This window comes from Myxocyprinus asiaticus, chromosome 7, assembly GCF_019703515.2.
Source record: "Myxocyprinus asiaticus isolate MX2 ecotype Aquarium Trade chromosome 7, UBuf_Myxa_2, whole genome shotgun sequence".
Lineage (NCBI taxonomy): Eukaryota > Metazoa > Chordata > Actinopteri > Cypriniformes > Catostomidae > Myxocyprinus > Myxocyprinus asiaticus.
In genome coordinates, this window is record NC_059350.1 from 18,113,155 (window position 1) to 18,128,621 (window position 15,467).

At 42.3% G+C, this 15,467-nt stretch overlaps 1 protein-coding gene across 4 annotated transcripts in view; it reads right to left on the reverse strand.

Annotated features, from left to right (window-relative positions):
- The window catches only part of galntl6 (polypeptide N-acetylgalactosaminyltransferase like 6), a 339,132-nt gene that overhangs the window by 6,596 nt on the left and 317,069 nt on the right, over nt 1–15,467 (reverse strand). For all 4 annotated transcript variants that reach the window (XM_051702941.1, XM_051702940.1, XM_051702938.1 and 1 more), the window contains exons 9-10: nt 14,056–14,163; nt 13,750–13,971 (exon numbers count right to left, since the gene is read on the reverse strand). In XM_051702941.1, the coding sequence (XP_051558901.1) occupies nt 13,750–13,971; nt 14,056–14,163 (330 nt within the window). The remainder of the gene's footprint in view (nt 1–13,749; nt 13,972–14,055; nt 14,164–15,467) is intronic.

Consider the following 15,467-nt stretch of genomic DNA (forward strand, 5'->3'; position numbering starts at 1 on the left):
ATCCACATCCCTGGCTGCCAGACCTGTCCCTTTCCTGAGGCTGCTGGACCCTGCCCATTCACTCAAACCATTCCCTAGTCCCTGCTGGTTTCCTGGGCCCGCTTCCTCATCTGCCTGGTCTGTCCCTAGCCCCTTACCGGATCTGTCCTGGCCCCCTGGCCATCATCCCCTTTGGTCTGGGTTCTCTGGCTTCCCACCGCATCTGTCCTGGTTCCCTTGCTGTCCGCCCAACCTATCCAGGCTCCCTAGCTGTCTGCCCAGTCAGCCCTGGCTACCTTCCTAGTGCGCCCACCCTTCCACCCTTGGTTGTTCCATCCTATCCTGCCCAGTTTTGACACCAGGAGGTGTCTGCCTCTGTCTGTCTTGTCGTGTGTGTGTGTGTGTGTGTGTGTGTGTGTGTGTGTGTGTGTGTGTGTGTGTGTGTGTGTGTGTGTGTCTGCGTTTCCCCTCTCTCTCTCCCTCTTGTGTTTTGCAGGTGCCAGATGGAGAACGTCAGCTCTGTTGCCAGGACGACTGATTTTTTTTTTCTCCACCCAGCTCATCACCAGCAGCACCTGTCTTCAATTAACTTACCCTATAAATCCTCTCCCTTGTAGTTTGTTCTTTGCTGGATTGTTTTGTGTGTTTACTATATCAGTTGGTTCCTGTTATGCTGTACTGCTTTGGTCGGATCTCGTGTTTGTTTGTGTCATTAGTTGCTCTGTTCTGTTTTCTGTTTCTCAACCCAGTGGGAGTTTTTGGTTTGTATTTTGATTTATTGTTAATAAAGCCTCTTGCATTTGAGTTCTCTCCTTGTCCCCCGATGACAAAACCAAAACTTGTATATGCTGTAAAAGTATTGTTCATTGTTAGTTCATGTTAACAAATGGAACCTTAAAAGGATAGTTCACCCAAAAATGAAAATTCAGTCATTCTTTACTCACCACTGTGTTGTTATAACCAAATATGATATTTTTTTTCTTAAAAAAAGGGAGAATATTGAGAGATTTTTTTTTTTTACTCAGTGATGTCATACAATGGCAGTTTATGGTGACCACCTCTTCAAGCTTCAAAAGGACACAAAAGTACAATTCAGAAGTCTAATAAATTATATGCGACTCATGTCTTGTACTAAAGGAAAATGACAAGGTTTGGTGAGAAACAAACCAAAATGTAATGTATTATTAAGTGGAGGTTTTGCTTGCCTTCAGCCTTCTCTATTTTTCTGTTTGATTGAGTACTCCGGTTCAAGCAAAGAAGGCTGGGCATATAAATGCATCTATTCTTTGACTAAAAACTCTTCAGATATGTTCAGTAAGTTCTGTTCTCTGGTTTGTGTGTAGCTGTGTTGTGTTTTCTATTGTTAATATCACTGGTGGTCCTGTTGAAACAAACCGAGTTCTCACTTGAACTGCCCATCTCTCAAACGGGGGCTGCATGAACTGTTGCTCTTGTGCAAGGAGCTCTAAAGCTCTCGTGCAGTCTCACAAATGTGCATAAAAGGTCGGTCAAGAGTTTCACTTAATAATACAATATATTTTGGTTTGTTTCTCACCAAACCTTATAGTTTTCCTTCAGAACAAGACATGAGTGGCATACAGTAATTTAATAATCTTCTGAATTATACTTTTGTGTCCTTTTGAAGTTTGAAGAGGTGGTCACTATAAATGGCCATTGTATGACATCACTGAGCACAATTTTTTTTTTACATTTCTCCCTTTGTGTTAAGAAAAAGTAAGAAAGTCATACATATTAAAAAAATAAATAAATATATAAAAAAGCGAATTTCCACTAGTCACTATAAGACTTTTGGACCCACTTTATATCTTACAAACTTTTCAGTTTACACTGATGAGCCAAAACATTATGACCACCTACTTAATATGCTGTTGGTCCTAAGTGTGCCGCCAAAACAGCGCCGACCTGCCGAGGTATGGACTCTAAAAGACCCCTGAAGGTGTCCTGTGGTATCTGGCACCAAGACATTAGCAGCAGATCCTTCAAGTCCTGTAAGTTGCAAGGCAGAGCCGCCATGAATCGGACTTGTTGGTACAGCACATCCCACAGATGCTCAATTGGATTGAGATCTGGGGAATTTGGAGGCCAGGGCAACACCATGAACTATTCATCATGCTCCTCAAACCATTCCCGAACAATGTGTGCAGTGTGGCAGGGTGCATTATCCTGCTGAAAGAGGCCACTGCCATCATAGAATACCATCGCCATGAAGGAGTGTACCAGGTAGGGGGCACATGTCAAACTGACGTTCACATGAATGGGCAGACACAGGGTTTCCCAGCAGAACATTGCCCAGAGCATCACACTCCTTCCACCGGCTTAACATCTTCCCACAGTGCATCCTGGTGCCATCACTTCCCCAGGAAAACGGGACTCATTGAACCAGGCGACCTTCTTCTACTGCTCCAAGGTCCAGTTTCGATGCTCGCGTGCCCATTGTAGGCACTTTTGACGGTGGACAGGGTTCATCATGGGCACTCTGACCAGTCTGCGGCTACGCAGCGCCACACGCTGCAGGGTGCAATGCACTGTGTTTTGTAACAAATTCCTCCCGTAACCATCATTAAAATTTTCTGTGACTGCCACAGTAGACCATCTCTCGGTTCAGACCAGACAAGATTGCCTTCGTTGCCCTCGCACATCGATGAGCCTTGGGCGCCCAACACCCTGTCGCAGTTTGTGGTTTGTCCCTCCTCGGACCACTGTCGGTAGGTACTCAACACTGCTGACCGGGAGCACCCCACAAGCCTTGCTGTTTGAGAGATGCTCTGTCCCAGTGGACTGTCCATAACAATTTGGCCCTTATCAAAGTCTCTCAGGTCTTTACTCCTGCATTTCTCCTGCATTTAACACGTTAACTACGAGAACTGATTGTTCGCTTACCATCTAATCTACCCAGACCTTGACATGTGGTCTTGTTAGGAGATGATCAATGTTATTTGCTTCACCTGTGAGTGGTCATAATATTTTGGCTCAGCGGTGTATATCGGGATGGAAAAAATGACAATCCAATAAGGATCCAATGATTAAATGGCACTCAAGCTGGCATGGGTGCCACAAGTTTGTGCAAAACCTGATACTTCATATTTTCCCCAGAATGACTTTGAATGTTCCAAAGAGCATCTTGTATGGTTCAACGTAAGCAAGGAATCTGACTGTGCAAACATCGTCATAGTCACAAATTAGCTTGTTTTATTAGTGACCTAGAAATAGTGCAGAATCTTTAATATTTATTTTGTCATAATTTTTTTTGTTTTATTTTGTTTTTCCAAAATCCAAAAACTTTGTTAAATTGGATTTTAAATCCCATATTTTTTTAATGTAGTCTCAGACTTTTGAACCTGATTGTATATTATACTGTACACATATTCACTATCAACAAATCTTAATTTAGATTTAACAATTCTGTGGATGTGAAAATGCCTACTGATGCGGATCAGTGAATGGAGTGTTTCAAATATCTCAGCGAGCAGTAATACATACAGTATACATGAACTATCATATTGCATATTTAGACCCTTCAGATCTTATAAACATAACTTCCTAACCATATGCCTCCACTAATGACCTCTATGGTGCTCATGAACGAAGATCTTTGAAGGTTACAGAATGTTAGCCAGAAGTTTCACTTCTGTTCCCTGTCCGTTCACAAAGACGTGTGCACTTTCCCCACTGCGTGAACTGCCCCTTGTCCTTATTTTCATCTCTTTTTTTTCAATTTTTTATTGGCTGTCCAGGTCACCTAATTTTCTTTAAGGCATTCAGGTGTACCAACTTTTTTCACAGTACAGCTCAATAATGCATGAGTGGCTGGAGCCACTGTGTCCTGAGAGCACAGAGGAGTGGGCAGCAGCACTGGGCCAAATCTGCTCACTTATTCACCTCACTTGAGGGTATCGGGGCCTGGGCCAAGGTCACACACACACACACACACACACACACACACACACACACACACACACACACACACACAGCTTCCACTGCTGAAATTGTGCAATGCATACCAAGGCCATCTAGAAGGCTGTTTCTTCAAATATGTTTTTCTCACACTCATGCGTTTTGAATGATTATGGTGAGGGATTTAGGGGTTTTGAGCCCTTGGCAAAGCATGACTGTTGAAAGTAATTGGAAATCAGTTGGTACGCTGCACAAATCAACATGAAGTTCAGCTCAATATCTGGGTGAATGCATGACATACTGCAGATGCTAAATCAGTCTGGCGGTTTTTCTTGTTGGTGACTGAATGCATTTGCTGTTGCTTGCAGTCAAAAAACTAAAATGCTCTTCATAAATACATTTAAGTTAATATGAGTTTAAACTGAAGCTGAAACAAGATCTAATGGAATCAATGCAGTTTCTGGCAGATGGACACAAGAAGCTTGTTTTGGTGAATTAAATAACCAAACACTGAAAATCTTCTTAAAGTTCAGGTCATCCTTTTATTGCCAAAAATGAATGGGAAAGAAGACACAGAAGTGTGATTTCTTTTAAAATGAGTTGAATTGAATAATTGTGTTACAGTGAACCTGACAAATGCAAAAAAATTAAAGTGAAAAGCAAGGTCACACAACGCTCTCCCTTGCAGGTTTATTCTTAAAAGCTTATTTTAGTTCCTGGGGTTATAAAAAATGAAACATGTTTAATTCATTTTCTTGTCTATTAGCAGCCTCTCACTCTGGACCTTACTTGTGCCTTCCGTCGAGTGATGTTTTCAGGACAAATTATCTGACTCTTTCAACACAGTAACAAAGACATGCATTACACTAATTTATTGCCCGGTGCATCCAATTTACTTCAAAACCCCATTTCAGTAAAGTCAGAGCAGCTACAAATGTGTTCAAATATGTTTCATGAAGCTCTGTGTCAGGCATATTACGGATTTTCAAAGTCTCAGTGTTATTTGCTCTGTCACATTGCATTCATTTCTGTTCTAAAAATAAAGTTTTCCAGTATTTGGCAAAATGTTGTGCGGATCAAAAAGCAACAGCAAGAACTTTTCCCCTCTCATTATTTTTAAGTGCTGCAAAGCAGGTCAGTCAACCAACTACCTGTTAATGGCATATCATTTTTGGTACCACAGAAAGAAAATATAAGAAAAACAATCAAATAAAATAGAATAAAAACCCTTAGGAGGTTACACGGAAGAGTGCATGTAATCACAGGCTGTAATCATCAGCCCAAATCAGCATGGGTCTCTCTTCCCTGCTTCCTCTCAAGCGGCGGGGGGATACTCTAAAATGGGCCTAAAAACTGTATTTACCCTGAAACAGCCTTTGGTAGCCATGGCTGTGGACATGAAAGTCAAGCAGCTGCCTGAAAAGTCTGATGATTGCATTATTTAGAGCTGCACTACGTAAGATGTTTTTGGACACAATTAACAAAAGTTAATTATTGAGTGAGTACATAAAAAACTGTCTTCAAAACCCTTTCTTTGTCTTACCCCGATCCACTATGATAAGCCTACAATAATGGTTTTTATTTGAGCTGTCAGGTCAAACTTGGCGTGAAATCGCAGGCTTACGTCATTTGTCCTTGTGTGCTTACATCACGTCTGTAAGCTTAGAAAAGAAGGACCGGTTGTGTCTCCTGCGTGTCAGCTTGGGAATCTACAGTATGGTGATTCAGCTTAACTGTATAACAGTTTAACTGAGTGTTTAACTGTTATCTGTTTAGCGAAGTTGTTTAAATGCTATAATGCTTTTTTTATGGTAGGGTTGTGAAGTTTATGTTGGTTGTCATGCTTTAATGAATCAAACATTATCCGAGAGGTATTGTGTTTTCTGATAGGTTTAATAGGCTACGATTTACGGTGAAGTTACAGTAACAAAAATTTGTGATTATTTAAATATAACTATTTATAATTATTTCATCATATATAATTGTTTTTTGAGTTTTTTCCCCCGCAAATATTTATATATATGCGATTAATTGCGATTAATTTGATTAATTAATCGGCATACCATGTAATTAATTAGATTAAAAATGTTTTATGGATTGACAGCCCTACTTGTAACCAATTTCTCTATTATAAATTTACTTCCGTAGAAACTATTAAAGAAACTGTTTATTATTGTAATTGTTATATTGCATATATCTGCCTATTATTTTCATGTTTAATAAAGTATTTTTAATCTCCATCATTCTTAAATCCTTGTTTTTTGTTTTTACATTACAGTTTTATTGTTTGCAGTGCATACACCTACTACTGTAGTATTACAGTTTACTTGCATTGTCCACTGAGGATGTACAGTAGATTGTAATAAAAAAAATAATTTTCAAAAATGAAAATCTTCTAAAATGTCTTCAATTGAACTCATATCAGACATATTTAAGAGTTTCACCTCTTAAATTGATATGTGTAATACAATGCAAACATTAATGTGTAGTGGATAAAACACTTGAATAATCCTATTAAAACATGTAAATAAGAATGTTGTTTATCTTCCTCAAAGCAAGTAATATCTCGGTTATAAATGTTTAAACAAATAACATAATATCAACATGAAAACAGCACATTATGACTCCGGCTCTGCAGGTGAAGATCTCCGGATAGATAACCTCAAACCATGGGACTCTTCCATGCTGAAGAGCAGTGTCGAAACACAACTCAAGTAAAATGTTCCTCTGCAAGTTGCTTGCAATTTTAGCTTTCAACCACAGATGTCTCTGCTAAAGATGAAGACAATAACCCGATTAATTTCCTATCTCTCTCTGTTCTGTCTCTCTCTCTCTCTCTCTCTCTCTCTCTCTGTCAAAGCCTGTGGGGGTGGCTCCGAAAGTCCAATGAGGCTCTTTTATTGTACAATACATCAGGCAGGGTGACAGGCGGCCGCCAAGGGCAGACCAGCTACAGAGCGTGCCGTATGAAGCTATCAGCCTGACAGTCAAATAACTATCATTTTGCCTCAGGAAAAAATATATTTACTGTGCATAAATTTCCCCCAAGCAGGTTCCTCAGCCACATGCCACACAGCCCTTCCTTTCTGCCATCAATTTATGCCGCAATTCAGAGCAAGCCAATAAGTGAAAGGGACGGCTTTTTGGGCCGGCTCATCTGAAACAATTGAAACCTAAAGGGCTGTTTTCATTTCCACGTTCTGTATGTTCAATTTACTGTGGATGCATGTGAACACTGCACTTTACGGCAAGTGTCAGCTCTGCAATTCATTCTGATGTGAAATTAATTACATTGGTAAATTATTACTTGCCATTTCTGACACATCACAGCAGGGGTTTGATAAAAAGAGGAGATGGTGTTCCCCGTGGGGGAATTCATTACGGCATGATGTCTATGACGTACATCTTTCAGCTGTAATTAAAAGGGCCCATCTTAAAGCACAAAGTCCATGCATATTAAATGTTCCCACCCCACTGTGAAAGACAGAGCAGAACTGCATATGGAGAGAAATGGCAAGCCCATCCCTCCATGCATGTTCCCAAGAACTGCTGTTCTGTTACAGGAAACCCAAATGATAACGAATAGCCTGAATAGCCTGTCTGCCTGAATCAACTTGAGTAATAAATGTATCATACAGCTTCTGTTTATTTATGGATTAGGAATCAGTGATGCAAACAATGGTTGCGTTTTGATGTCGCAGCATATTAGGGAGCACGGTTTTAAATGAGGGCTGGCCGTCTGCCTGTCTTCAGTGAAAAATATGTTACATCTCACCCGGCAATGCTTCTCATAAATCAATGAAGATTTTTGCATAACTTCTCTGTCATATGCACATACACACACCTGTTCTGGAATATATGCTAAGTTTCACACAGGACGTATTGACGAGTGTGCTGTTTTTAGTGCATAACTCAAACCAACTAAGTGTGGAAAAGTTACGTGACCACTTATCTGCAAACAAAAAGATGCGAGGTGTAACTAATAACAGCAGCAGGGATGTCAGAAACTGTACAGATCAGTTGACTTACTGCTTTCAGTAATAGATTGCCTCATTGCTCGCAGTGGTGTTAACGTAACGTAACGGTTAACGTAAGGGCTGTAGGTTCAAATCCCTCTTGTGCCCTTGAGCAAGCCACATACCCCTGGCTGCATCATGGAGACTGTCCCTGTAATAAGTATAGTGTTGTAGCTACTTTGGATAAAATTGTCTGATCAATGAAAAATTAAATTAAAGGTTTAGAGTTAAAGGGAAAGTTAACCAAAAAATGAAAGTTCTGTCATTGTTTAGTCACACTTATGTTGCTCCAAACTTTTACCTTTGTGGAACACAATAGGAGATGTCAGGCAGAATTTTGGCTCAGTCACCATTTACTATAATTATGTGGAAAAAGATGCCATTAAAGGGAATGGCAGCTGAGGCTAACATTCTGTCTACCAGGGTCAGAAATTAAGGGGGACTCTGGGCAAAAATGCTACCAAAAACGACAAAAAATATGGGGGAAGAAAATGTTCTCGTAGTGAATTTTTCTGTTTTTTATTTGTAACATTGGATATACAGTACTGTGCAAAAGTTTTAGGCACTTTGGAAAAATGTTGCATAGTGGGGATGTCTTCAAAAAATAATGCCATAAATAGTTTTCATTTATCAATTCAATTTATCTATATTTGGTGTGACCACCTTTGCCTTAAAAACAGCACCAATTACAGCACCTGGATACAGTTTTTCTTGGTTGTTGGCAGATAGGATGTTCCAAACTTCTTGGAGAATTTGCCACAATTCTTCTATCTATTTCGGCTGTCTTAATTGCTTCTGTCTCTTCTTGTAATCCCAGACTAACTCAATATTCAGTGGGGGGCTCTGTGGGGACCATGCCATCTGTTGCAGGGCTCCCTGTTATTATATTCTATTTGCAAAAGAAATGTTTGGGAGTCTAAAATTTATATTTCCTATTGACACACTAAAGCTGAAAATATAAATAACCATCTTAAGACAAATGTTTTTGCGAAGCATCTTATGTGTCTAAGACTTTTGCACAGCACTGTAGTTCTCAGTATTCTTTTATAGTCATAGTTATACATAATATGAAATAAAATATGAGTTCATGTTAATTTGTTTTAAATGGTTAGAAAAAAATATGCCCTCATAAAAATAAAAAAATGCCCCTGGAAATCTAATCGATAGAGCAAATATTGCCCCTTAATGTAAAAGTTAATTTCTACCATCTCCTTTTGTGTTCCACTGAAGAAAGAAAGTCATTTGGGTTTGAAACATCATGATGGTGAGTGAAGGATGATGGAATTTTTCTCTTTGGAGAATTATCCCTTCAGTACCTTCAACTGCTAATAGAATTCCAGTTTTCTTTGATACTATCTTTGAATACCTCGTTCTTCATCATCTCTTGGCCTGTGTATGTCAATATTCAATGTTGGAGAGTAACGAAATACATGTAATGGGAAAACGTATTTAAAATACAAAATATAAGTAATGTCATGGTTACTTGTGTAACCTCCGTTCCCTGATAGAGAGAACGAGACATTGTGTCGATGTAGTGACACTAGGGGTCACTCTTGGGAGCCTGAGACACCTCTGGTCTTTGATGAAAGGCCAATGAAAAGTGGCGAGTGGTATTTGCATGCCACTCCCCTGGACATACGGGTATAAAAGGAGCTGATATGCAACCACTCATTCAGGTTTTATGCTGAGGAGCCGATATAAGCTCCGGCCATTTCAGCGGATAATTCAGCATTGTGGCAGGAGGAACACAATGTCTCGTTCCCTCCATCAGGGAACGGAGGTTACACAAGTAACCATGACATTCCCTGTCTTGTGTCGATGTAGTGACACAATGGGTCCCTATACGAAATGCCACAATTGGCTGAACTGTGTTACCTCCCCCAACATAGTTATGAGTGTCGAACGGCCCTTTTTTGGGGACAAGTCGACTACCCAAGAGATAGAGACAGGCTTAACCCAGTAAAAAAGACTTACCCTAAAAAAGAAGGGGGGTTATCCGACTGGGCCACCAGGTCTAGGTGGGGGGTGTCCCTCCCAAGGGGAAGACACCCCGGAGACCACACCTCGCCCAAAGAGAGGGGGGGATATTTAAGTGGAAGAATACGTCACATGGTCTTTCCAACCATGTGGAGAGTCTTCAAGGTAGATCCTACCCAACAGGGGAGGAGTTACTACAAACATGGATACTGGGGCAGAGGGGCACTGCCCAAGGAAGGCGCAATTTGCCAACAGGGAAACGAATTAGCGGAAGATATGTATCGCATGGGGTTAGCCTTACAGGGAACTGCCACATGCGGAGGAAGTCAACCAGGGAACAAAGTTTTGAACACTACTGGGAATTAATGGCGCACGTCTTCAGCTCAAAAGGAGATGGAAGGCGCTATGTGAAAGCGATACACCCGGCCGGCTATCCCAGGCTTATCCGCTTGTATTGCGTGCCACTACCTGGGATGACACTGGTTCCACCCGGAGGTTGTAGAACCTTGCAAAGGTGTTGCCCAGCCTGCTGCTCTGCAAATGTCTGTTAGAGAGGCACCCCTGGCCAGGGCCCAGGAAGCCGTTACACCCCTGGTAGAATGGGCTCATAGCCCTACCGGGGGCGGCATGTCCTGGGCGTGATATGCCATAGTTATGGCATCAATGAGCCAGTGGGCGATCCTCTGCTTGGAGACAGTGCTTCCTTTCCGCTGTGCACCAAAGCAGACAAAGAGCTGCTCAGAGATCCTAAAGCTCTGTGTGCGATCCAAATAGATGCGTAAAGCGCACACCAGACACAGCAATGACAAGGCTGGGTCTGCCTCCTCCTGGGGCAGTGCTTGCAGGTTCACCACCTGGTCCCTAAAAGGAGTGGTGGGAACCTTGGGCACATAGCCCGGTTGGGGTCTCAGGATCATGTGAGAGTAACCCGGACCGAACTCCAGGCACGTTTCGCTGACAGAGTACTCTTGCAGGTCTCCTACCCTCTTGATGGAAGTGAGCGCAGTCAGGAGGGCAGTCTTCAACGAGAGTGCATTAAGCTCGGCTGACTGCAAAGGCTCAAAGGGGGCTCTCTATAGACCCTGAAGAACTACAGAGAGGTCCCATGAGGTCTGGGGTATTCAGCCTCCTGGCGCCTCTTAGGAACCTGATGATCAGGTCGTGCTTCCCTAAGGACTTACCGTCGACTGCGTCGTGGTGTGCTGCTATGGCTGCAATGTACACCTTCAAGGTGGAAGGGGACAGCCTCCCTTCCAACCTCTCTTGCTGGAAAGAAAGCACTGACCCAACTGTGCATCTCTGGGGGTCTTCCCGTCGGGAAGAACACCACTTAGTGAACAGACACCACTTAAAGGCATACAGGCGCCTCATTGTGGGGGCCCTAGCCTGAGTGATCATGTCTACCACCACAGGTGGTCCCGTCCAGGGGCCAGACGTGGAGATTGCAGAGGTCTGGTCGCGGGTGCCAGAGGTTGCCCCGTCCCTGAGAAAGAAGGTCTTTCCTCAGGGGAATTCATCGGGGGGGGGTTGTGTCACAAGGAGCGTGAGGTCCGAGAACCATGTCTGGGTGGGCCAGTAGGGTGCTACTAGGACAACCTGCTGCTTGTCCTCCCTGACTTTGCACAGGGTCTGTGCAAGTAGGCTCACTGGGGGAAACGCATATTTGCGCAGGTCAGGGGGCCAGCTGTGTGCCAGCGCGTCTATGCCGAGGGGAGCCTCGGTGAGGGCGTACCAGAGTGGGCAGTGGGAGGATTGTTGGGAGGCGAACAGGTCCACCTGTGCCCATCCGAATCGACTCCAAATCAGCTGGACCACCTGAGGGTGGAGTCTCCACTCTCTCCTGAGGGTAACCTGTCGTGACAGCGCATCCGCTGTAGTGTTGAGGTTGCCCGGGATGTGAGTGGCTCGCAGCGACCTGAAGTGTTGTTGACTCCAGAGGAGGAGACGGCGGGCGAGTTGTGACATACAACAAGAGCGCAGACCGCCTTGGTGGTTGACATATGCTACCATTGCCGTGTTGTCTGTCCAAACTAACACATGCTTGCCCTGGATCAATGGCCGAAACCTCTGCAGGGCGAGCAGAATTGCCAACAACTCGAGGCAGTTGATGTGCTAATGCAGTCGCGGGCCCATCCACAGGCAATGAGAACATGAACCATCCACAAATGCTGCCTCCATGTGGGTCGCGCCCACACACGAAAGACAGCGATCATGGCCATCCGAAGTTGAGAGATAACGACCGCAACCAGGAATAACACATAATCGGAAAGGCATCTTTAAAAAGACGCGTCTTTAAAAAGACGTTCCGTGTGTGCCACTCTTTTAGAAAAATATACTCTTTTAGAGGAAAAAGCTCTTTCAGAAAATATACTCTCTTTGTTTTCTGCCGAAGCGCCCAGGGGCGTTCTCTGCAGTGCACCAGTGTAGAGGAGGGAGAAGCCGCTGAAATGCGCCGTCAGATCCAGCAGAGGTGAATGAACAGTAGAATTCAGCTCAATGAGCATGACCGTTCGGCTCCGAAGAGAAAATCTGAATGAGTGGTTGCATACCAGCTCCTTTTATACCCGTATGTCCGGGGGAGTGGCATGCAAATACCACTCGCCAATTTTCATTGGCCTTTTATCAAAGACCAGAGGTGTCTTGGGCTCCCAAGAGTGACCCCTAGTGTCACTACATCGACACAACATCGAGTGAGTGACAGATAGGGAACTGTAATCCACTACAGTTACAATTTAAATCACTGGTAATTAGAATACAGTTACATTCAAAAAGTATTTTGATTACTGAAGAGATTACTTTGCATTTTATTGTAATTTTTTCATTTCATATTTAGTCCTTTCAGATGGAAAACATTTACACATATAAATGATGCGATCCAAAGTGCATTTGAACAGCAGTGAAACACTTTCTTATGATGTGTTACATTCATAAGAGCAGACAGAAAAGTAGTAAGTTTGGAGCAGAAGAAATAGAAATAAACCTTGTGTAAACTGTCAGCTTTACGCTAAGCTAAAATGCTGTTTCTAGCCATTTTACATGCACATGTTACCAGGCACTGTAATGCTTTTCCCCGGAGATAAATAGTTTAGTCCGACAAATCATGGAGCCAAACAGCAAAAGTCTGTATTCCACACATTTAATGGCAGATACACATGCTGCACGCTCTTCTCATTAATAAACCATTAGCGTCACAAAACATAAAAGTATAATTAAGGTCAGGGAGAGCAGATCATACATCATACTTCTGCACCTGCACACAGACTGAGTAGTAACTCTCTAATCACACAGCACACGCAAATGAGATGGTCAGCGTCTTAAAGGTACCCTGCATACTAATAGAATGCATGTAAATACATTGTCTTAATCATTACAGAACGATCATATTTTTTTATCAAGAAAATTCATGTTGGATCATAACTTCTTTTTTTCTAGTAAGACCTATGATATTAGGGCAAAAAATCATATTCTTGATAATAATTTTTGTATTGTTTTCCTGTAAAAATATCTAAAAATCCTTAAAACAAGATCAGTTTGATTTATCTTGTTTTAGAAACAACACTGCATAAGATATTTAGATTTTTCAGAGAATGTATTTTTAACATGTGTATTTTGTCTTACTGTACTAGCAGAGTTTTTATAGTCAAAACAAGATAAAAAATCTACCAGTGCTGAAGAAGAAATCTAAAGTATTTAGAATATGTTACTGACCTTGAGTAATCTAATGGAATACGTTACAAGACATTTTACAGCATGTATTCTGTAATCTGTAGTGGAATACATTTTAAAAGTAACCCTCCCAACCCTGTCAATATTTTATAAAGCATATCTAAAATCTTGTCTAAAGTCCCTATGGTTCACCCACCTCTCCCCAGGCAGCTGGCGGTGGCTCCAAGGGCGGGTAATATTTAGGCAGGTCCCAGGCCACAGTGTTCATGTACCATTTGAAATCTTTACACTTGAGGTGTTTCCGTAGCTCCTTCTGAGCTGTCAGGTCGCCGGTGGAGAGGTGCCGGTACTCAGGCCGGCGCTGGTAGATGTATTCTGTGTACTCATCCATCCAGGTCTCTGCCACTCGCTTCAGGTTCTGATATAAGATTAGATGAAAAGACTCGACTACTAATTCATTACAGCTAACATTTGCCCTAGAAATCTCTCTCTCTCTACTCACTCTTGCCAGGCTGGTCCCTGAGGGCACTTTGTAGGGGACGTACTTTCTGTAGATGTGGCCCACCCTTGAGCAGGGAACATCGTACATGCTGCCTCCGCACATCCACACCTGAAAAATCATGCACACAAACACACACAATTTTTTTTTTCCATGGTGGGACTTTCCATTAACTGCTATTGTTTTTATACTGAGCTACCACTGCCCATAAAACTAACCCTCACAGAAACCTTTCTGAAGGTTTTACATTTCCATTAAGACATTTTGCATGTTTTTTTTATAGAAATATTTCACTCAAAAATGAAAATTCTGTCATCATTTACTCACCTTATTTAATTCCAAACTCGTGTGACTTTTTTTTTTCCACTAAACACAAAAGGCGATTTTTAGCAAAATGACAAAATGTCCAGTCACTGTTTGCTAAAGTCAAATTGTTTTGGAACATGAGGGTGAGTAAATAATAACAGAATTTTCAATTTTGGGTGAACTATACCTTTAAGAAGCTTAAAGCCATTTCAGCTGTTGGCTGGTCCCCAAAATGTAAGTGATTTCAGGTGTTACTATCCTTGTGGGAACATGACACATAAAAACATTTATACTACATCACAGTATATACAGAGTTGTTTCTGTCCTGTATTCTTTGAGACAGTTGAAAGAGGGATACGACAAAAAAGCCTCATGCATCACATCTTTGTAAGCTCCTATACAGACAGACTGGTCTCAATGGGAATATGTGGATAGACTACCAAAAATACTGCTACCTTTCCACATCATGTTCATACCAGAAACAAGCAATGCCCTCGCCGTGGGGTCCAATTATGAATTGGCTGGAGTGTTAACTGAAAAAAAAGAAGTAAAAAGTAGAAAGACTTTTCCAACTGCCATTTGCTCCTAACTCTACTTTTCCTCTCTTCACCAAAAGAACAGAGAGATAAAGAAATAAAGAGGGTTTCAACTCTGCTTCCTTTCTGCCATCTACAGTCTGTCTCTCTCTTTCTGTTGCTCTAAAGCCAAGACTTTGATGTGCCTGTTCGTATCGAGTATTGGCTCAGGAATGGTTGAGTGTGGGCTCAGCTAAGGCCACTGACACACAGAGGGAGGTGAGATGGTTGAGGGGAGAGGGATTGGAGGGGGGCTTCTAGTCTGACGAGTTCTGGCCTCTCTCTTCTTCTACTTATCCTTGGTCACCCACTGGGCCTGAGAGAGCTGTCTGCAGATATCAAACCGCACAGACCTATCTCTCCTGCCAGGCGGAAGGTTAGTGGTCAAGCTAACTTCACAGGGCCTATTGTTATGGGGAAAGAATCGTTCGAAACATCAGTGCCACAAAGCGAGCGAGAAAAAGCCCTCGCAGATCTCTCATCTGTGGAAGCAACGAGGAAGCCATGTAACAAATGACGTTTTAGGAATAATTT